A 22274-nucleotide genomic window follows, 5' to 3' on the forward strand; every position below is an offset into this window, starting at 1 on the left:
GGGGTTCAAAGGAAACATGTGAACATTTTCACTGTACACAAATGCTGTGCTGCTTTGAGATACGAATGACCCGACTTGGGAATTTCTCTCTGAAATCGCTTCACAGTAAGCAGCAGTTCGGCAGACCACTCTTCAAAAGAGAGGCTTCAAGCTGTTTCGTGTCACTCCCAGTTGAAGTCAAACTAAACATAAAACAAAGAGAATTACATGTTGTGGAAATAAAACAACAAAACAACTTGTCGCCGCTAGCTGAATGTTAATGCAGAATGGAAAATGCCATTGAGAAGCCAACACTTAGGAATGATAGTTGCTGTGTTTTAACCGGATCCTGTGCGGAAAAACAACAAATACTACAACAGTTTACTGAGTCACAGTCGTTGTAAAGCTGTTCTTTGAGTTGTTTGAGTCTGAATGACTCTTTTCTACTGCGCCAGTGGTCAGGAGGCAGTTTAATGCAGGCATGCAGGCACCAAAAAATGATGAGTCGTCGCTCTTCTAAGTGTTCCGTCTGTCGCTATATCTCGCTGGCATTGAATAATGTACAAATATACAATAAATAATTTGGGGACTAATCAGGTGACACTGGACCATTTCCTGTGGTACAACCGATGCTCTCTCATGTGACGCAGATGATGCCGATTTTTTTTTAAGGCTGAAACACAGCGTCTGTTTGCCTTTTTCCTTTACTTTAGATGTGGTCTTTGTGTCTTGGTGGCACACACCGTGGAACTAGCTAGCCTGCCACCCAGTAGATCTGACCGCAGTCAAGTGCACTTACTGCCAGCTCGTTCCCGTCTCTCCATTGTATGCGAAAGAGCCCCACAAATCGAGTAGCACAAGAGTCCTAAAATGGGCCTGCGTATTTTGCAAGGGTTCCTGTTTCCTCACTCAGGTGAGTGCATTATCTTTGTGTGTGTGTGTGTGTGTGTGTGTGTGTGTGTGTGTGTGTGTGTGTGTGTGTGTGTGTGTGTATAGTTGAATATGGTTGCGTAATCACCATGTGCCTCGGTGCCTGGAGCCGGCAGCTCGTTAACCTGCCTTCCTTCCTGCTGTCACCTCAAACTAAATAAACACACAGGCTATCTGGGTGTGCATGCGTGCACATGCGTGTGCGCACACACACACACACGCACACACGCACGCCTAAATACCCATGCTTATACTCCAGTTCGTGCACATTTCCTCTCTATTTGTCTCACTTTTACATGAACAAAAGTTGACTGAAGGTTTGAGGCGGGGGCGAAGGGGGTTCCCTTGGAGTCGACTAGATCATACAGTATGTCTCGCAGCATACAGATGTACCAAGATTAATTTCATGTACAAAACTGAAAAGTAAACTAAAATTGAAGAAAAAAAAAAAACTAAACTTTTTTTGTTAACAGAAAAAAATAAAAAGGAAAATGCTTTTAAGAAAATAAAAACTAACTCAAAACTATCATTCCAGTCAAACAGTCATTTTGAGAATTGTAGTTTATTACACAATACTTCTTGGCCTTTTTTTTTTTATATTGCACTTAGCACTCCATATTGTTCAGAAAAAAAATACATCCAAAAATAAATACAAATAAAAATGAAGTATTTTTGAGGGGAAAAAACTAGGAACAAAACCACATTGGAATGTGTCCTCTCAATCATGGGATGTCAACAGTTGTGCCACACAAACACAGAAAGACACAAACACACACAGAAAATCAAAATGGGGTAAAAGAAGTCCGTCCAAGCTATTTTTCATTAAAATGTCAGCAGATACAAAAACTTAGTCCCAATGGGCATCAGAAATTTGAAAAAATCACCATCCACATCGGTTCCCTGCATCAAAACAAGATCGGCTCGGTAGTTTCAAGTTGCGCTACAGGAAGTCTCCCAAAATGACAATAAGAAAATTTGCAGAGTTCGACAAATTTAAGCAAGTACTGAAATGAATCACAGATTTGTGCGTTAAATGTTCACATACGGGATTTTAGCACAAATTTGGACAGTTTATCAATGAGGCCCAATAAAAGGATCATGGCGGCGGAGGGGGGGGGGGGGGGGGGGGGGGGCGCACATGCCTGGAGCCGGCAGCTCGTTAACCTGCCTTCCTTCCTGCTGTCACCTCAAACTAAATAAACACACAGGCTATCTGGGTGTGCATGCGTGCACATGCGTGTGCGCACACACACACACACGCACACACGCACGCCTAAATACCCATGCTTATACTCCAGTTCGTGCACATTTCCTCTCTATTTGTCTCACTTTTACATGAACAAAAGTTGACTGAAGGTTTGAGGCGGGGGCGAAGGGGGTTCCCTTGGAGTCGACTAGATCATACAGTATGTCTCGCAGCATACAGATGTACCAAGATTAATTTCATGTACAAAACTGAAAAGTAAACTAAAATTGAAGAAAAAAAAAAACTAAACTTTTTTTGTTAACAGAAAAAAATAAAAAGGAAAATGCTTTTAAGAAAATAAAAACTAACTCAAAACTATCATTCCAGTCAAACAGTCATTTTGAGAATTGTAGTTTATTACACAATACTTCTTGGCCTTTTTTTTTTTATATTGCACTTAGCACTCCATATTGTTCAGAAAAAAAATACATCCAAAAATAAATACAAATAAAAATGAAGTATTTTTGAGGGGAAAAAACTAGGAACAAAACCACATTGGAATGTGTCCTCTCAATCATGGGATGTCAACAGTTGTGCCACACAAACACAGAAAGACACAAACACACACAGAAAATCAAAATGGGGTAAAAGAAGTCCGTCCAAGCTATTTTTCATTAAAATGTCAGCAGATACAAAAACTTAGTCCCAATGGGCATCAGAAATTTGAAAAAATCACCATCCACATCGGTTCCCTGCATCAAAACAAGATCGGCTCGGTAGTTTCAAGTTGCGCTACAGGAAGTCTCCCAAAATGACAATAAGAAAATTTGCAGAGTTCGACAAATTTAAGCAAGTACTGAAATGAATCACAGATTTGTGCGTTAAATGTTCACATACGGGATTTTAGCACAAATTTGGACAGTTTATCAATGAGGCCCAATAAAAGGATCATGGCGGCGGAGGGGGGGGGGGAGTGAGTGCCACGCAAACACAGAAAGACAAGAATACTCTCTCACACACGAGCACTAATGTGGAGCTTTTATTTACCCTGTGGGGAGGATGTTACGGTTAGGATGGGATACAACATGTCATTGAGGAATTCCTCCTCCCTGTCAGTGGAAAACAATCTGCTGGGAGTCTTCGGACTTTGCGACAAGATACCCCCAGATAGCCAAATAAGACTACAGGTTTTATCTTGGGGCAAGACGTCGAAAACAAGCCACCTGGCTTGATGTTTGGATGCATTGGGGGGGAAAAAAAATCAAATTAAAATAAAAAAACAACTGTAAATATTGGGAAGGAAGTGCAGCTCTTGTTTTTATTGCTCCAGATGAAGTCATTGTTTGACAGAAGTTGTCTTCCTGCGCCATCCAATCTGGATTTAGTTAGATTCCTTTATGGAGAGGAAACCATTCGGGATGAATGAAGTCAGCATTAACGTGAATGTTTTTAATGCTTGATAATTTGTTGCTCTGGTTAAGACAAGGGGCCATATTTGGGAACCCAAACATAAGACAAAATGGATGTGAGGCAGAGAATTCCAAAACTGTGGTGGATATTAAAAGGGCCTGGCTTCTGATAGAATATTTTTCCCCCCCTTCCACTTTTCAAAATTAAATTAAATGATAATCCGGCAAAGCATCGCGAAACAACAATTTCAAACAAAGCAGATGACTGCCGTTGCGCTTCCCCAAGATAACATCACAATCTTCCCAAATGAGTACCACACACTGCACTTCATGTTAACACCCCATTTCACTTTCTTTGTCATGTGGCCTTTTAACTGTGCTTAATACCCACTTTTGAAAGCCAACCCTTCCTTTCCTAAACGCATAAAACCACATGAAACAAACCCACATCAAGCGCGTGTGTTTCTTTTATAAAAATAACTAACACAGACCCTCTTTTCTTTATTTTTAATATGCATTTATTCTTCACTTTGCAGCCTGCATCCCCGCATTCATCATGTGGGCTCAGCTGGGGCACTTTTAAATAACTTCTTCTTTCGCTTAAAAAAAAAAAAGAAAAAAAAAAGAAAAAAAAAGCTTGGGGGAGGAAGCATTAATAAATATAAATAAATAATGTTTATTGCCAGCCAGACATGACCGTTGGTTTATGGGCCGCCTGTAAACTGGAAGAGGCGGCTTTAGAATTTACATAATTACTTCCTGGTGTAAATTACTCGAACAACCCCCACTTCCCCACAACCGCCTCATCGCACCCTAATTCTACTTTCTCCCTTACGTGACTTGACAAAAGACTTAGTGCACCATTTGTTTTAAAGTGGAACCTCTAACTGAAGTTGGGCAAAGATTTCTTAGCACACATGATGAAGACCTTGTTTTGTTGTTGTGCAGTGGCCGATGGAGGAAAAACAAAACACGGCACCTTTTGTAATTTATGAGACGCAGAAACAAGAATATAAAATCATGTTGTGTGATCTGCAATGATATTGAATGAAATGGCAATGTGGAAAATGATGTGAAGCTGTTTGGTTCAATGTGTCATTGGGAACGAATGTGGAATTTGGGGGGGTGAAAAGTGTCGCTGGTTTTAGCGGTGATAGAATCGATTAATGGCATTTCCATGCAAATAATTCATTGCATGTCGTCTGCCTAAGTGGGGTTTCGTATACGTGATCCAAGCTATCACAATGAATTCAGAACGAAAATATTTCGAGTGACCACAGGAATTGAGCAGTTTCATGACATGAAATTTGACGGCGCCAAAGAAAACAGACTTCATTTGTGAACTCACTACTCCGGTTTTTGAACCACTAAAACCATTCGGTAGTGGTCCCGATTCCTTCTGATTTCTTCCTTCCCACTTCCTGTATGAAGAAATCCTGATTCCGTTTGTGTGTATGCGCATGTTGCAATCCTTGTGTGTTGCTTGTGGATTTAGTCGCAGCACGCTTATGCACTAATGAATGCATTGTGTGGTTGCGCGAATGTGTGTGCATGGATAAATGGACGTGATTGTGTTTATTTGATGGCTGTGTGTAGACACAGGAAGCCTTAGGGGGCCCCTGGCTCTTGCTGTTTGTTATAGAGTGAGCTGGAGGTAGCGTGTGTGTGTGTGTGTGTGTGTGTGTGTGTGTGTGTGTGTGTGTGTGTGTGTGTGTGTGTGTGTGTGTGTGTGTTTGCGTATACAATCATGTGTTATAGTCGTCTCTGCTGACTATGACTGCTGGGCATGGAGTCTTTTGTGGAGCCAGAATGTGGTGCACGCACGCTCACACACATTTTTTTCTTGTGTGGACCCCTCAAAGAGAAATGTCCTGATAATCAAGGTTGTGTTACATGAAGATAGAAAGACAAGCAACAAGTTACCATTTATTTAAAAATGATCGTCAGCCAAATGCAGTGGAGCCTTGTGATACAAGTGACCCGAGTTTCACAAAAAGCTTAAGTTCGGCAATGTGAGCAACTCTTAAAAATAGCTTCAAGCTGTGAATGCCTCTTCCAGTTGCTGTCAAAATAAAATAAAAAATGAATTGTATTCCAAACAACCATGTAACTTTGACTTCAAGTCTGCTAGCTTAATGCTAACACTTAATCGGAAACGTCAAAGATGGGCGAATGATTAGCATCTACGTAGAAGTGTTATAATGGGTTGAATAGATATTTGAACTCTAACAGTGTAGCAACACATGTAGACAGACAAGACAACAACAGTAACAGTTGTGTATTCTTTAAGCTTAATGAATTTAATGAAAAATATTATTGCAGATCACTGAGATACTTGTCTCTGAAAATAAGACAGTACAGTGTGTTCTCGTTAGTAGATGCTCACATTGCCAACGCCACATGCCATTATGTAAATTAGCAGAGTTGTGATGTCACCGTTCTTAATCATGGGCAGATTTTTGCTAATAGGCAGTAATAAAAGGCGAAAGGCACCAACTATTTGTATAAAAACTATTTAAAAGGTCAGTTTTCCATAATATGTCCCCATTAAGACTCGATTACTCACCTACTAAGTCATGGATTTTAATGTTCATCTCTAAAATTAAAAAAAAAAAAAAAACAACATTTTGAACTACGTTAACACCCCCTGCTGTAAAAGTATTATCTGTTTGCACGCCAACGGTCCACTGCAGACTGTAAACATCATTTCGACAACAATAATTTTTCCAAATACCATCTCTCCCCTAATTACTCTGCTTCTCGTAGCCACACTGCGGTTTGGCTGAAGTCGGTTGAGAGTTTGGCCACATCCGCTTGGGTTTGTAGATGGCTATTTGGCTCGGACGCTGCCCATTTCGGGAGCAATCTTATACTTTTTCTACCCTCTGACACAGATATTATGTGTGGTTTCGTCCATGAGGTTCTCCAAAACACAAGGCGAGCATTTTTTAAAAATGTGATGCCGAGTTGGGGGGGAGTAGCAGAGTCGAAATGTGAAGTCTTATCAGAAACCGGGGCATTGAGGTGCTGAATGGTCATGTAAAAATGTAAAGGGTTAACCGTTTATATTTATTTATTTTCAGGAAAATTACAGTTAAACTTGTTCAAATTACTTAAAATCAAAATGGCGTAGTGCCTCCTTTCATGGTTGATGTCCAAAAAAGTGACGTGTCGATCGGTGAAACTGCTGTCCGGGGATTTATTTTATTTATTTTTTTCCTCCAGGTGGGTGCTAAAATATGAGGGGATACATTTTCACCAAGTTAAATGGTTCAGCCGCAAAGAGGTGATTTTATTTGCCCCAAAAATAATCATGAAAAAATATGATGAGGGTCCGAATAATGACGGCACATATTTGATGTCATTTTTGTAACTTAGATGTAATCCTTCCCTGGTTTTTTTTTTTTTTTTTAAATCTCATGTGACTTCCCTCTTGATAGCTACAGTATTTGCCTGTGTGGTTGCCAAGGTAAAGCATCTCTCATGTTTATCAGGCCTGAAAATGAAAGGGACACAAGCGTCTCATTTCTTTTGTGTTTTAATTGATCTGTCCCACCCCCCGTCTCCATAATAGATGCCTCCTACTTATTTGGAGTCGAATCCTGAAGACCAAATATGCATGTGTGTTTGTGGAGAATAGAACAGGGCCTCTAATGTGTTCCGTTGGTCCCAAAAGAGACAGGAAGTCGGGCATGTCATTGTACTTGGGGGGGACAGAGGGGTCTTTGTTTGGAGCGAGGCCGCTGAGCAGGTGCCTCACTTTCTCTCGCTCTCTCCACACACACACACACACACACACACACACACACACACACACACACACACACACACACACACATATGTCTGTCTGTGTTCATTTTTGGAGTATTACACTTTAAACACGTATTGTACACACACAGTACAATGAAAGACAATTCATTTATCTTCATCTGATTTATGATTTTGACCGTCAAAGGAATAATGTTCCTATTTTTGGAAATCACTGCTTCAACTTTGTGATGGGATACAGCCTCAAATAAGATAAACATTACGTTCCATGTCTTGAAATCTTTATTCAAACGCATTGTCAAAAAAAAAAAAAAAAACATTTAATTTCCCCCTGGCCCTTGTGCTCATCCCATACTATTAATATACATGTGATGACATCACATAAGAGATGAGAAATAGCAATCAAAGCCATGCTAACAATAGCATCTTTGCTCTGGTGCAATTATTTTGTTTTTGGAATTCTAACATTCTATTGCGTGTCTTCATATGGAAAAATCACTAATCCACATGCAAATGAGCTTTTTAATGGATGTCATATGAGGTGAGTAAATATGTGGGTCATGAAAACGATTGTTTGAATTCCTAGATCGTGCAACATGGTTTGCTGTGTGGGATACTGTAACTTTTTCATGTTTCCCCAAAAAGCCTTAATGGTGACATGTGACCTTTGGTCACAGAGTCACATGATGGGAAGTTGACAGGAAGAGAAAAGGTCAGACCGCGTGAAGCCGAGAGTGGCGGCGACGCTCAAAAAAAACCCGCATTGAACCACGGTGGCACATGCCCTAAACACGCACATGTTAATACACACACACACACGCATGCACACACACTCTCACATATGTGAGGAAACGTGACTTGACCTCTTTTCCCTCCTCGCCTATAGGCGTTGTTGTGTGTTCGTGCGGCGGGTTGCCATGGCGATGTTCCTTTTTGCTCACGATATTGACTAAACAGATGTATGTTAACAGGAGGGGGGTTGGGGGGGGCATTCCAATGACGGCCAAGTAAATGTGGCCATGTGAAAATTTACAAGAGCAACCTTTTTTGTATTTATTTATTTTTCTCCCCCAAGAGCCTTGTCCAGTAGATATCACGTTGGCACATCCGAGCTCGGAAGCGGATGCTATCGCCTGGGTCGGCCCCACCACAACACAACTGTTCTCATACGTGAGCCGTCAAGAACGTCCATATTAGTTTCGGGCCATGTGTGCGAGCGAGTTGTTTATAGCACCATGAAGCAGTGTCTCGGCATGCGTACATATCCGTTCCCATCGAGTGCCCGCGTTTCCAGTCTGATGTGTAACACGGATATATTTACTTTTCTTTCCACCATCTGTCCATCTTGAAAGCTGGAACGTGTGATCTGGGGAGGGGGTTCGTAATCATGATGCGGTCGCACATCTCTTCAAATGAATCGACAACTATTTCAATTGTTTTGAGATGGTGTTTAACCGAAAATGGAAAACTCCCATTGCAAGTTCTCAATCTCTCATTTTTGTAGTCCTGCATGATTGTGTTAAATCAAAACAAGACGTCTGTTTTGACTTTGAAAAACAATGATCAACATTTTATGGACCAAAACAATGACTGGAATGAAAAAAAAAATTAAAGTCATCTTTATGTATTTGTAAAAATAATTATTTGCAGCCATAGTTTCAATAATCTGCACTTGTATAGTTTAAAGCAGAGTCAAGAAGTCAAAAATTGGGGGTGGCCATTTTGTTTTGCCACTTGCTGTCAATTCAAAATGACATCATAGTGCCTAAGGGCTCAGGTGTCGCCCATTTTGGCTCACGTGCTATCTGGCTTTCACCCTGTGACGTTCGCAAACTGAGTCCTTTGACACATCTGATGTTGTTTTCAGTCGACAGCATGTGTCAGTACAAGGCAAAATGGCCGCCCCCTGAGATTGATAAAACCTGGTGGATTTTTCTGTTTTATTCACATTCCCCAAACATAATATGAATCAAAATACCATGTTTAGACTAGTGGGGGCACATAGAACATGTTTCAGGAAAACTTGCAATATGACTTCTCCTTGAAACATGAAGTAGCCTCAGAAGTGTATCAAGCTAGTAGCGCTTTGCCTCCCTCGTGTGATATTGCTTTATTGCTGTTCATTTAGTTTCATTAAACAGTACCAGATAAACAACAATGATTGAGTAATAAATAGTAAAGGACAAAAAAAAGATTTTAATATATCTGATAACTAAACCAATAGTCATGCTAATTCCGATAGCATGAACTACAGAACACATTTTGGACCATTCAAAATGGAGATTTGAGGGTTCCCCGTTTGTCATGTCGAAGGTTCCGGATCTTGTTATTTTTTTCGCACAGCTGTAGCAAGTGTGAGTCAGATGCACAGAAAGGAATCCAAACAGTGTTTTGCAAGAAGACTTCTATTATTCATGTTTGGACTGAGTTCTTCCTGTGTATGTTCTTTAAGCGCGCATGTGTGTGTCTGCGTGCCCGCTTTTATAGTGTGTACTGTCATTCACGAAGCCAGAGGATGAATGTTTGCAATGTTATTGTGTCGGCGCTGGCCCGCGTCCAGAGGAAGTGCTCGGCTTTGACAATGCGCTCAGCAGGAATGCACTGCAGGCCGCCGCCGCCGCCAAAGTGGGCGTGGCACTGCTCCGGGGGTCGGAAGCCAAGTTTGGTTACTTCAGCTTTTTGGGAGGGGGAGGAAAACTGTCCTGCTCTGTTGTTGTTCAGAAAGATGGAAGAGAGGTACACGAGTTCTTGTGGACCGGTGTGTGACTAGATGGGAATGAGAGATCGGTGTGTGTATGTGCATCTCAGTTTTTTTTTTTTTTGCTTGCATATGTGTGTGTGTGTGTGTGTGTGTGTGTGTGTGTGTGTGTTTTCCCTTGGAGAGGACGATCTGAAAGGAATGCAACTGTTTCCCTTGCACATGTCCACCCCCCCTTAGGCAGCCAAGGGGCCTGTTGAAAACAGACACGCAACCATGAAACACACACACACACACACACACACACACACACACACACACACACACACACACACAGTGAGGTTGTGGCATGGAAGGAAGTATCAAACTACACCGGCAGAATACTTATCAAGACTTGAGGAGCAAAAGCTGCCCATTAAGATTCCAGACTTTCTCTGCTTAACTGCTGCAATAGGAAAATAACGGGATCGCTGTAGAATGGAGTAAAACAACAACGTTTTTATGCAACAAATGTGAACAAAGTTACACAACTTTTGCAGCTCTCAAAAATCCAAAGTTCTGGCAATGTGAAGAAAAAAAGTAGATGGCAGCGCACAGCAGACCACTGCCAAGGCCGAACAAACCGAAACATGTGATTGTTAAAAAAAAACAAAAAAAAAACCCCAAAAAACATTCTACAGTAACTCTAAAACCACATTTTGTCATCAAGATGAATCTTTTACTTTCCAACAAATTAAGCATCTACAGAGGTTCACATACTTGGAAAAAGTTGTTTTCAACTTAATTTGGTCAGTAACTTTTGCTTGACTGACAAACAAACCTGATCAAAGGAATCGTTGACCAGTGAATTGTACGTGCGGGTATCGCAAAAGAGATAAATAAATAACTGAAAAACCGATAAGGGGCAGTTACATTGCGGCTATTAAAAAAAAAAAAACGAAAAAAAATCTTCTTACCTTCATGATCAGTTGACATTTTTTCACCAAGTTTCACGTTTTGTTCGCGAGCAAATTAAGCATCTATCAATGTTATCATAATTGGGCGGGGGGACACAAAAATTTGCCAATGCCTTCTGCGAAAATTCACAATAATCAGTTCAGTAACCTTAATGTAACTGACACACTAAAACAAAATAATTCTTGATGTACAGGTACACAAATGTTAAGAGCTCTATTTAACTGACAAAAATTGCAATTAATTCTCAGCTAATAAGAAGAAAACACTATGTATATATATATATATATATTTTTTTTTTTTTTCAACTGCACAGCTTAGCTGTGACATCCAAAGTGTGGTAATGTAAATAGCATGCAAAAGAAAGCATCATGAAAGTTACCCTCTCCCTTCCAAGTCCCAACTGAGGAAGTGAGTAGTTTTAATATTTCTTTTCTTTCAAGTTCATTTCTCTTTGTAAGACGTTTTTTTTTGTGTGGCGGTGCGAATGACAAAGCGCCGCGCGAGCTCTTTTGGGGCCCCACTGGTGGGATGTATGACATGAGCAGAGTGGTCTCATGGTGCCGTATAATGTGAGAACGGCTCGCAAAGAGGCCACTGTGCTGGACTGGCAGTGCCTGGTGATAAGAGGCTGTGGCCTGGATGGCCTCTCGGAGGGGAAGTGATGCAAGACACTAGCTCTTTGTTTGGTGGCATTACTTGGTCCCGTGCCAGCGGCCCCACTGAAAAGAAGTTGAGCGCTTGGCTTGTTTGCCGCCCGGGTGACTGACTCCATGGTGGACATGCTGATCGCCTGCATGACTTGCATGGGAGAAGGCAAGCGACAAGCAAAGGAGAAAAAAAAAAAAAGAAGAAATTGGAGCTAATCTCTCTTTTCTTGCACTTTGGTCTTCCGTGTTCAACCTCCTTAGCCTCAAAGTGACATTTGATCCGTGAACGGGTGAAAGTTAACTCCACATGTTAGATTTGTAAATGACTTTGAAATTCTCATTCCAAGACCCTCTGGCGTTATCATGGAAAAACAGGCGAATGTGTTTGCAGATATTTTAATACTAAAATTTGATCTGACGATGAAAGCTAATATCTGAGCAACATATAAACCAGGGATGGGCAACTCCAACGCTCAAGGGGCTTTTATCCGCCATATTTTGGATGTGTCTCTCCTCCAACACGCCTGATTCAAATGATCAACTCATCAGCAAGCTCTGCAGAAGCCTGGTAACGATTCTGATCGTCAAATCCTCACTAAATTGTTAAACTAAGATAAGCAAGTGTTTTAATTTGTTGTTTTCAACTGTTCACCCTAAAAGAGACAGAGGAGTTAGCGAGGAAACACAGACACTGTGGAATAAAATACGGTTGGAACCCCGGAAGTAAAGTCGAGCATTTTTTTAAATCATTCATCCCAGAGAAGACTGAGGGCAGCAAGAAAACTGCAGCAAAGTGGAGACTTAGAGTAATATTACACGCAAGAGATGAGCAAAAAAATGGGCCGTTGTAATAAGATAAGATAAGATAAGATATCCTTTATTTGTCCCACACTCAGGTGGAATTAAATACTTTTATTCAAGAGGAGACTAAGGGCAGCAATAGAACGGGCTGCTGCAGCCAAGTGGAGACTGTGACGGCTAATACTGCAAGACAATCGAATAGCATGTGTGTTTCTTTTCCTCATTTCGACCAAATAGGGTTCCTTGCGTGATAAAAGGCGACATAATCCACCCTCTCATTGACTGACATGTTTCAAGGCTGGGCCCCCCTGCCGCTACACACCCGGGCACCTCCGCTGCTCCCTGTTCTCCTCTGACTGTCCCGGCAGCACCCCTCTCCCTCCCCCCAATCACGGCAAGTGTTGAAATGTGTGTTTTTCCTGCAGCTGAAGTCGTCTTGTCACACTCGGCTTCTTTTTACTGTTGAAATCCGCTGTGGGAAGGAGTGGATGGAGGGGTTATGCATTGTTGATGCTAAGTGCGTGTGTACGCGTGTGCGTGTGTGCGTGTGTGTGTTTGGGCAAACAACATACATGCTTTCATGGGTGTCCACGAAGCGAGATAACACTTTGTTGACAGTACGGAGCGTACAACCAACTTGAATATTTTCATCTTTACCTGACACGAACTCAACATCGGGATTGTATTTCCATCTTGAAAACGCAAACATCTCTACTTACTTCATTAGTATGGAGACGTGAGCGTGCTGAAAACGTGACTTGGTGCATGTGGCGTCACTCCCCCGAGATGACATCGATGACTGCGTCCCATAATGCTTCACCGTTGAATAGCTTCCTTTATGTACAGTTGTTTGTTGTGTACCTCTTGCCTCATATATTTATTATTTATTAAATATTAGTTTTGTTGCATGTGCAAACCATCCATGTACCAGACCGTTGGCTGAATTTGTTGTGGTGATCAATGCACCCCATATTACTCGCTTCTACAGGCTAGTGGCAATTGAACATTTTTTTTCATTTTTGTTTTGTCAAAATGTAACACATCAAGTCTTTGAGAAGTAACCTTAGTCAGCCTACGACATATATTGGTTGCAGTAACATATTAGATTACTGGTTGATTGAAATGGCTGAAAAAAATAACACACATCATAGTCCAACAGATGAAAAATCCAAATTGATTAAAATGGTAAATGGAGTGCACCATCACGTGTTTGTAACTTGCCATTCATCTCATTGAATTGTACACGAACACCTTACATTGTAGTTGATAATAAATAGTGGCAGTTTCCTGTGTTGATAAGTATGCGGACGGTTAGGAAGTGAGGGTGGAGATCACAACATAGGTGTGAAGGAAGTTAAAATGCAGGAGTGTGTGTGTGTTTGTGTGTGTGTGTTGACAGAGGCGACAGGTAAACAGGCAGGTTGCTCACCTGTTGCAGCAGCAGTCACAGTTGTGGCTGCGGGGCCTCTTTTGTGTGTGCGAGACGTCCTTTTTCTTGCGTTCTTGCTGTCTCACACATTCACCACCTTCTTTCGTCACTCCCAGGTGTGCTCAGGTAAACACCCAGGAAGTAAATGTCGTAGGTGGGGTGCAGTGGTGGTGGTGGGGGGGGGGGGCGCACCAAGAGAAGCCAGAAGGCCTCGGGTAACATACAGCACAGGTGGGCTGGAGAGTGGAAGCGTTAGCGTGCAATCTCAGCTTCAGCAGGCCTTGTGGGGAAAGGAATGTGACACATCCAGATTGTCACGAACCAACACTGTATACTTGTAATTTAAACTACACGCGCACACACACACACACACACACACACACACACACACACACACACACACACACACACACACACACACATCGCATGACATCGTTCGCATCTGACAACGATTTTCTCAGACTTATGTAACGCTCGCCATTCAGTCAACGCTTTATTTGGCCTTGGTGGGCCCGCCAATGTTTTATAAAGTGCGATCCATTCTCACACAGGAAGTGTGCGACTCAGGAAGTCCGCACGGTGATGTAAAAAAAACCCTTGTAAATGCTGCGCCATAAAAGCAAAAACAAAGAACAGCAGTTAGTCACGAAAGTCTCTATAAAAGACCTAACGTTGAGTCAGAATGTGTGGAGAGTATATTGACATAGCAATATTGAAATTGAACTATAATTGATTCAATGAATCTATCTTAGATACCCATATTGTAGATTTGTAAATTGTATTTTCTACTTGGCTTATTGCTTGCAGCTAAATATATGTTAGCCACATAACTTAGCTCCATTTCTTAGCTAGCGCGTCTTCCTGTATTGCCTTGACCACTTCGGCTATCTATCTATCAATCTATCCAACTGACGTTGCTGCTTAACTTGTGAAGTTGTTTTTTTCTGATTCACTTATTTCTGTTAGCAAGATGGTTTTCTTAGCAAAAAATATCTGTTGATCCATCTAACTATGGTGACTTACTTAGCTTTAAATGCTTTTTGTAGCAAGTTAACCTATCTATCGGTTTACAGTACTAGGTAGCAACGTATCGCCATTAGTCGGCCGAAGCTACTTTTCTAACCACCCTAGTTAGGTTGTCAATCTATTGGTACAATGTGAGGATTGGTGTTTGTATTCAAAATATAGCTACCTTCCGTAACTACTGTACTTAGCCTATCTCTTTTAACAAGTTTTCTAAGCTAGTTATCCTGTAAACTAAGTAAAAATGTCTGTTTTAGTTAGCAACTTGGCGTATCTTGTTTTTTTTTCTTTTAGTTACTCTATCCAGTAGTACAATGTAAATGTTTAATTTAAATTTCAAATTCCGTCTTTCTTAGAGAGCTCTTTGACAAATATCTTTCAAACGCTAGTTTTTCAAGAACGTCGCCTCCATCGTGTATGTTTGCATTTTGTGCTCTGAACAAGGAGTCGACAAAAGAGCCAAAACAACAACCTGTTGTATTTAACAATATATATTTCCATTGTCAATGTACATTCCATTGCAACATAAGCTTTCTTCACAAACAGAAAGTTGGCATCTAAATAAATACTATATAAAATAGAACTTCAAAATAAATATATCTATAAAGGGAAAACTTTTATATGAGAGCTTTTTTTTCTCCTTTCTGTTATTTCTAAACACAACAAAACAAAACAAAAAAACAACAAAAAAAAGCACTGACTTCTTCGCTCCCCCAAACATTGCTGTTGCAAAGGCATAATCAGTATAATTGGCCCCAAAGTGAGCGACACAGGTGGAGAGGGTGATGGCGGTGTAGCATCCGAGGAAAAAAAAAAGAAATAATAATAATAGTGTCATCATTTTCAGGATTTACTCTATGTAAAATATATAATGTAAAAGCGAGGCAGCTTTCAAAAGGCAGACAGTTGGGAAAGACAGGCAAAACAGGTGGCAACAACACAACCTTGAGCTGTGGCACAAATGTATGCAGAGCAGCTGTGTTTGTCAATCAAGACTGAAAAGAAGGGGAAGCAGCAGGAAATGAGTCAATCCAGACACGGGTGGATTGTGTTCCCTCTGTGCACTCCACAAATCCACAGGCGAGGGAGTTAGCTTAGCCTTTGTCTGCTAAAGAGCCACGGAGGGCATCAACAGCAGGAGTTTTTCCCAAAATAAAAAAAAATGCAAATAAAATAAAATATTTTATTGCAGGGCACACTTTTTCCAATTCAAGTGCTTCCTCTCACACAAATCCTCAAATATCTTTTTTTGCTCCCTTACCCTCAAAATAGATAACTAATATATTCTCTATGTATTTTGTAATTAGTCGTAGTTATAGTGTACCATGCAACCTTTCAAGGACATTTAAAAGTCTTCTCCTCTAAACAACACAAACGTGAAATTATTTACAGCAAATAACTCGTTCACCTGCATAGCTTCTATTACTAAACATCATCGTCTGTGATTTTTCGTCCACACGCTCCGCCGCTGTTCTCCGATTTTGGCACCTTTTTCTAAACAGATTTTTTTTTCTTTCTTTTTTTTTTTTTTGTTGTTTTTTTTTTTTTAATATTGCCACATACATTCGATGGACAGTGTGTAAGCAGCTTTGTGCAACAAGACAATAGTGAGCAAAGGAGTTTTAGCAGTCTACCGTGAAAATGGAGAAACAAAGACCAAATATCCCTTTATGCCCAAAACACAAAAGGCCTTCAGTCTTAAAGGGCAGCATGCTTTTTTTTATTATTTTATTTCATATTTTGGGGGAGAAATGGGTGTCATCATCCTCCCCTCCCCGTTAGTGCATAACCACTGGGGTGATAACCTCGGACAGCGATGACATGCTACCATACGTTCGCTTCCTTTGGCAAAAAGAAAAAAAGTCCTCATGCAAGCCACAAAAATAGACTTTAAAAGAGAACGCTATGCGGCACTAATGACGATGAAGACACTCGGGCCGCGCTAAAAGTAGCGCACATACCTCAGAACAGCTGAGGTGGTTCGTAATGTGCTTTAGAACGTTCTTTAAAAGGGGTTAGCTTCCACCTAAGAAAAAAAAACAAAACAGCGTTGTGCAAGTGGTGGGTTTAATTTTTTTTTTTTTCTTCTTGACCGAACACTGTCTTTAATCCAGCCCCCTTCCCATGGGGAGCACATTTCTGTTTTTCTTACCTTTACAATTATTAGCTACCGCCGTTCTGCCTGCCACTTTTCCTTTTGCACATTTTTTGGTGCAAACAGGAAGTAGATTTTAGCTTAGCAACTCATATGCTACATTCAAGAGAAGTGGAAAGTCAGATGTTTCTTGTACAATCGCGCCGCACCACTCGAAGTAGCGAGTAACATCTCCGAACTCAACTTCACAGATACTGTATGCAATAATCTGGCATCCTACACTCTGTCATAACACAACTTGTTTTGCACTTAAATTGTTTGGTAGTAGTTAATCATTGTTTGACTCTGACGTCGAAGCTGTGAAGGGCATATTGGCAACTTCCCATCTTGAATGCAGCACATGTTCTAAAGCTTTAGAGGACAGTCCCTGAGGTTTGGGTCTACGATACTTTAGCGATTAGCAATTAGCCGCCTCTGAACTGATCCAGGATCAGCCTGAAGGCTGAGTTGACGGTGTCAGTCTCGCTTTCTGAAAAATTGCGATTATCTCGCTTTTCAAGACATTGAGGGGAATTTTAAATGACAATCTGTGGCAATATATGAAATACTAGCATTACCAAGCTAGCACATTTCAACTGTTGGTGTTCAAAGCGGGACACTAGGCTGTGCTTTTGGGGTCAGGGAAGGGCTGTATATAGATATTTATCTCCATAATTTAGCCTCTATGTATATATATTATCCCACGGTCATCTTATGGTTAGTTACAAAGTTAGCTGAGGGTACAATGTGCCTTTGGTTGTCCTCGCAAAACAACCCAAACTGCGGTCGGTCCGAGGGTGTTGGTTTCTAACCCAAGAGCTCGTCGACTCTTCCTACCAGCCAACACTCGGATTTAATTATCAAGCCTTTCAAAAAACAGGTCGAGAAGCTATTTAAGTACCTTTTTGTTTTACACGAGTCATCTTCCAGCAGATTATGGGGTTGGTTAAGGAGTCCCTAGAGATTGAACATGTACTGTGGTGCTGTCCAGTTTGTTTTTAAGCAAGGCCAACGGCAGACAGGATGTCCTGGTATCAGGACCCCTGCTGCTGCTTCTCAAGTGTTCCCGCTTTCGCTTCCACGCCTCCATTTTTACACGCCGGGTCACCGCCCTGCAAGTTCTTGCAGCGGCAGCCGGGCCTGCTGACGTTGTCATAGCACTTCTGTCCCAGTTTGGCCAGGCCCATGGCTGGCAGGTAGCACACCAGACAGGGAAGGACGACGGAGAGGGCGGCCATGAAGGACCAGCGCGCGCAGCAATTGGCCTGCGAGCATGAGCACGGCTTGTCGGCGCAGGAGCCCTCGTCGTCCTCGTCCTCGGTGCAGTGGTAGAAGATCCCCTTGATCAGGCACATGCAGGTGGCCGCATCCACCAGGCTCTGAGCGGAGCACAGGCACTCCTGGTTGCAGACCCAACAGGCGGGCAGGGTCCGGGGAAGGGTGCACTCGGTGCATCGGCACTTGCCGCAGTGTTCGCAGAGGAGGAGGTGTTTCTTCTCGGCCGGGGAGGACGGGATCACGGCCGACCCCTGCTGGCTCCCCGTGGGCAGTTTCCCAGACTTGAGGTCCAGCGATTTAGAGGAGGAGGTACAGGAGAAAGTGGAAGAAGAGGAAGTGAGGGCTTTAGGTTCCGAGGAAGCCAAGCAGCCCGGAGTTCGAGTAGTGATTGTGTTGATGAGGCCCTGGTGGGGGTGCGGGTTCGGGTGGTGGTCCACGGTGGGGGTAGGCGCGGCGTGATCCAGCAGCCTCTGGTCCGACGACGTGCTGCTACTGCTGCTGATTGAGCTGGGTCTCCCGCTGAAGGAGATCCATGGGTGTGTGGTGGTGTCGTGGTGAGGCTCGCACCGGCCCTGGTGGTGGTGCTGGTGATTGTGATGGTTGTTGTGATTGGCCCCCACGAACCCGTCTTGGTTGGGACCGGCCCAGTTGAGCCGTCTGTTCACCGCCTTCTGACTTGGCGGCTGCTGAGAGACGACGGCGGGGCTGTCGATGTAGTCGTTCTCCACGTGCGAGGACTTGATCTGATCAATGGGGTAGATGGTGACGGGGTGCTGCAGGCGGCCGTAGGGCACTCGGCTGTCCAGCAAAGGCTGGGCTACGATGGAGGACGACACTCCTGGGATGTGGTGAGGAACCCTGGACTCCATGTGTTGGTTGGTACCTGGCACGTCGTCACTCTAAAGCAGCAATTAGCCCAACTACAATGAAAGAAAGGACAGTGAAGACCTCGGGCATCCAGTTTACAGTCTTTGAAATTTCTTGGCTTGCGATCTGACTTTACTCCTGACTACAGCGTTTACAGACTCAATCCCAAATTACATCTGTGTCATTGAAATGGAACTCAATCATAAACCGAGGACCCCCTGCACTTCGTCTTTGCGTTCAAGCACATGATTGCTATTGATCACGTAGATGCAATTTAGCACTTTTATTCACCGGAACCTACATTAAATAACAAAGTGTCAAATATGATTATTCTTCTGTCATCCGTACACCGTTCAAACTCACTCGAGGGCATATTTGCATGATGTATGGGGATTCCTATCTACGCTATGATGTACTTATAGCGTTCCCCCCCCCCTTAAATTACTTCCTCTCATTTCTGTCGCACCTCTGAGCATTCACCAGCATTTTTATCAGTTTATACTGTATGAATGAATCACCTACTTAAAAAAATGATCAAAAAAAAAAATACAGACTTGACAACGATGGTGCGGCGCACACCTCCTTCTGGCAGTTTCTAACGCTTGATTTGAATTCGATGTCGATTATTTTTTCTTTTTGCCTGGCTTGAAAAGAGGAGGGAGCACCACATAGCTGGACTTGCTGTCGAAAGACCCCCCCACACCCCCCTCCTTGGCGCAAAGAATGAAAAAAAGATGGAAAATAAAGAGGAAAACGACATATTTTTGTATCTTCTCGTCAGCGTCCCTTCATTTTTAACGGGCATTGTTTGTGTGCCCAAATTGTGAATGATTCTTCGTATTGTTGGGCTGTCGCCGTCGATTTTGTGAATGAACGCTGCTTGGCTGCACTGGCAGTTGCAAGCATGACTCAAAGCGCTGCAGTCATGACGATTCTTTCTCTCTCTCTCTCTCTCTCTCTCTCTCTCTCTCTCTCTCTCTCTCTCTCTCTCTCTCTCTCTCTCTCTTTCTCTCTCTCTCGCTCGCTCTCTCTCTCGCTCTCTTTTAGCAACCTCGCATCCAACGTGACGTGTTCACCGTCTAAAAACCTGATCTTCGTTTTTTTCTTATCGCCTTCCATACTGTTTCTAGTCAAGGCATGGAATAAAAGCGTGCGCATGTGCACGGTTTTGTTTTTTTTTTCCTTGTTCGTTTGTTTTTGATTTACTCATTTGTAAAGAATGTGCAAAATCCTGTTTGACAAACCTGTTGTTGCACCGCTGGCACCGACACACGCTTGTGATCAAATCGGGATCATTATAAGCCGGAACTGTGCGTGCATGAGCTTTAGGGACTTGCGTGTGTGTGTGTGCGTGCACGCCCCCCTCCCCCCCACCCTCCCTCCCTTCCCTTCGATATGTGAATGGACTGAGTCATAAAACCCGGAGGCGGACGCTCTATCTCTATAAAATAGCGTGTTTATATGGGCTTTGTAACACGTGATGTATGCAAATGGACACGGGCACGGGTTAACCTTGATGGGAAGAAATGGCGCACGGCTGCGTTTAAATGTTGCCAGCTTGGTTAGTCAGACTGCCCCTCACAAAACGACCCTTCTCGCTTTTTATTATTTATTGATTTGTTGATTGCATATTGTCATGCATTTGATAACGACTTGTGGATGTTGGTGAAAAAACGGGGTGGTGAGGCGGGTTGGGAGGGGGGGCACCTGTCATATTTGTTTTAAAATAAGATTTCAGTCTGATCAATAGCAGAAAAATAAAACAATCACACGAAATAAGCAATATGCTGTCATTCCCCACCTCACACATTAAACGTCATAAGTTCGCCTTCCTCTGCCCTCAACTTTGCTTGGCGCTGGTTAAATATTGACTCCGAGTGCAAACACGACTCGAGCTTGTTGCAAAATATTCGCGATTCTCCTTCAGTGCAACCGTAATCATTATTTGATTTCATTTTAAACATCCACATTGAACCAAGCGTACTTACGGTGCTCTCAGGGTAAAAATGTCATCTCGTCGTTGCGCAACACGTCGATTATTCCCAATCGGCTGCGTGTGGCGAGTATAGATAGCTCCAATAGCAGTGTTAAGTAGTCCAACTGCATGGAAGGGGAAAAAGCAAGGATTTAAAAATGTGAGGGGGGCGGGGGGCGGTGGTGGTGGAGAGAGGACGCGATCTGTCGTGCTCTCCTCCGAGCCTGCTGGTGCGTAAAAAGGCGACTGCGGTTGTGGACGCGCAGCTTTTGGATGTGATGTTGCAACCTCCTCGAGAGGAGGAAAAAAAGGAAGAAGGGGAGGAGGAGAGGAGGGGTGGGCTGAGTTTTTTATGAATGGGAGGGTTAGGGAGGAAGAGGAGGGGGGGAGGGTAGGGCTGAGGAGGGGGTGCTGCGCAGTTGCCTCGGTCGTTTTTTTTCTTTTTTTTTGTGAATGGGAGGGACTGGGACTCGGGAGGTTACATTTTTATGAATGGGGAGGATTCCGAGTGGTGCTGCGCATGCGTCGCGTCAAGTTTTTTTTTTTTTTTTTTGCAATGTGAATGGGGAGGAATGGTGAATGAAACGAGAGAGAGGAAGGCAGGGGGTGTTTTTTTTTTGGGTTTTTTTGTGTCGTCACAAGGGCAATGTCAGGTCTAATTTACATGAACGCCTTTATTCCTCTAATTCATTTATCTATGCATATAGCAGCAGGCTTTGCTTTCTTCCTTACATCTGCGATGATCGTTAACTCCATAGCAGACCATTTTAAAGGGGCTCTAAATGTCCATGACGACCATCCAAAATGGCTATTTTCTTGATTGATGTTTAATTTCTCCTTGTGGTAAATTAATGTCATCTTAAATATGAAGTGATACGCAGGACCCGCCGTGCGTATGTTGTACATGCTATTTCTAGATAAACGGTTGGAGGGATGATGTTCAATAGATGTGAGTTAGCTTGTTGGAGACATGCTTGATCATTGATGGCTGAAGACTTGATAGATGATAGCTAGATGCCGCGAGATGATAGCTGACAGATGGTTGAAGAGATGATAGATGATAGCGAGCTCGCTAGACAGACAGGCACATGGAAGAATAGATAGATGGATGGATGGCAGAGATGTTTAGTAAATTCAATGTTGGATGTTAGATGGAATCAGGTTATATAGTACACAGTATAGGTTCATGCTAT

The 22274-nt window shown here is 42.6% G+C and overlaps 1 protein-coding gene and 1 long non-coding RNA gene across 5 annotated transcripts in view; one reads left to right on the forward strand and one right to left on the reverse strand.

Annotated features, from left to right (window-relative positions):
• The window catches only part of LOC109517975 (uncharacterized), a 68215-nt gene that overhangs the window by 8071 nt on the left and 37870 nt on the right, over positions 1–22274 (forward strand). The gene's annotated exons all lie outside the window — the stretch shown is intronic.
• On the reverse strand, positions 16077–21393 carry spry4 (sprouty homolog 4 (Drosophila)). Its single transcript, XM_019873538.1, has 2 exons — positions 21095–21393; positions 16077–19159 (listed from the first exon to the last, which is right to left on the reverse strand). The coding sequence occupies exon 2, from the start codon at positions 19106–19108 to the stop codon at positions 17996–17998; it is 1113 nt and encodes a 370-aa protein (XP_019729097.1). The 5' UTR covers positions 19109–19159; positions 21095–21393; the 3' UTR covers positions 16077–17995.

This window comes from Hippocampus comes, unplaced genomic scaffold (genome assembly GCF_001891065.2).
Source record: "Hippocampus comes isolate QL1 unplaced genomic scaffold, H_comes_QL1_v1.1 scaffold59, whole genome shotgun sequence".
NCBI lineage: Eukaryota > Metazoa > Chordata > Actinopteri > Syngnathiformes > Syngnathidae > Hippocampus > Hippocampus comes.

Coding starts and splice junctions, on each gene's coding strand:
- spry4 (XM_019873538.1), bottom strand. CDS start 19,108: ATGGAGTCCAGGGTTCCTCACCACATCCCAGGAGTGTCGTCCTCCATC.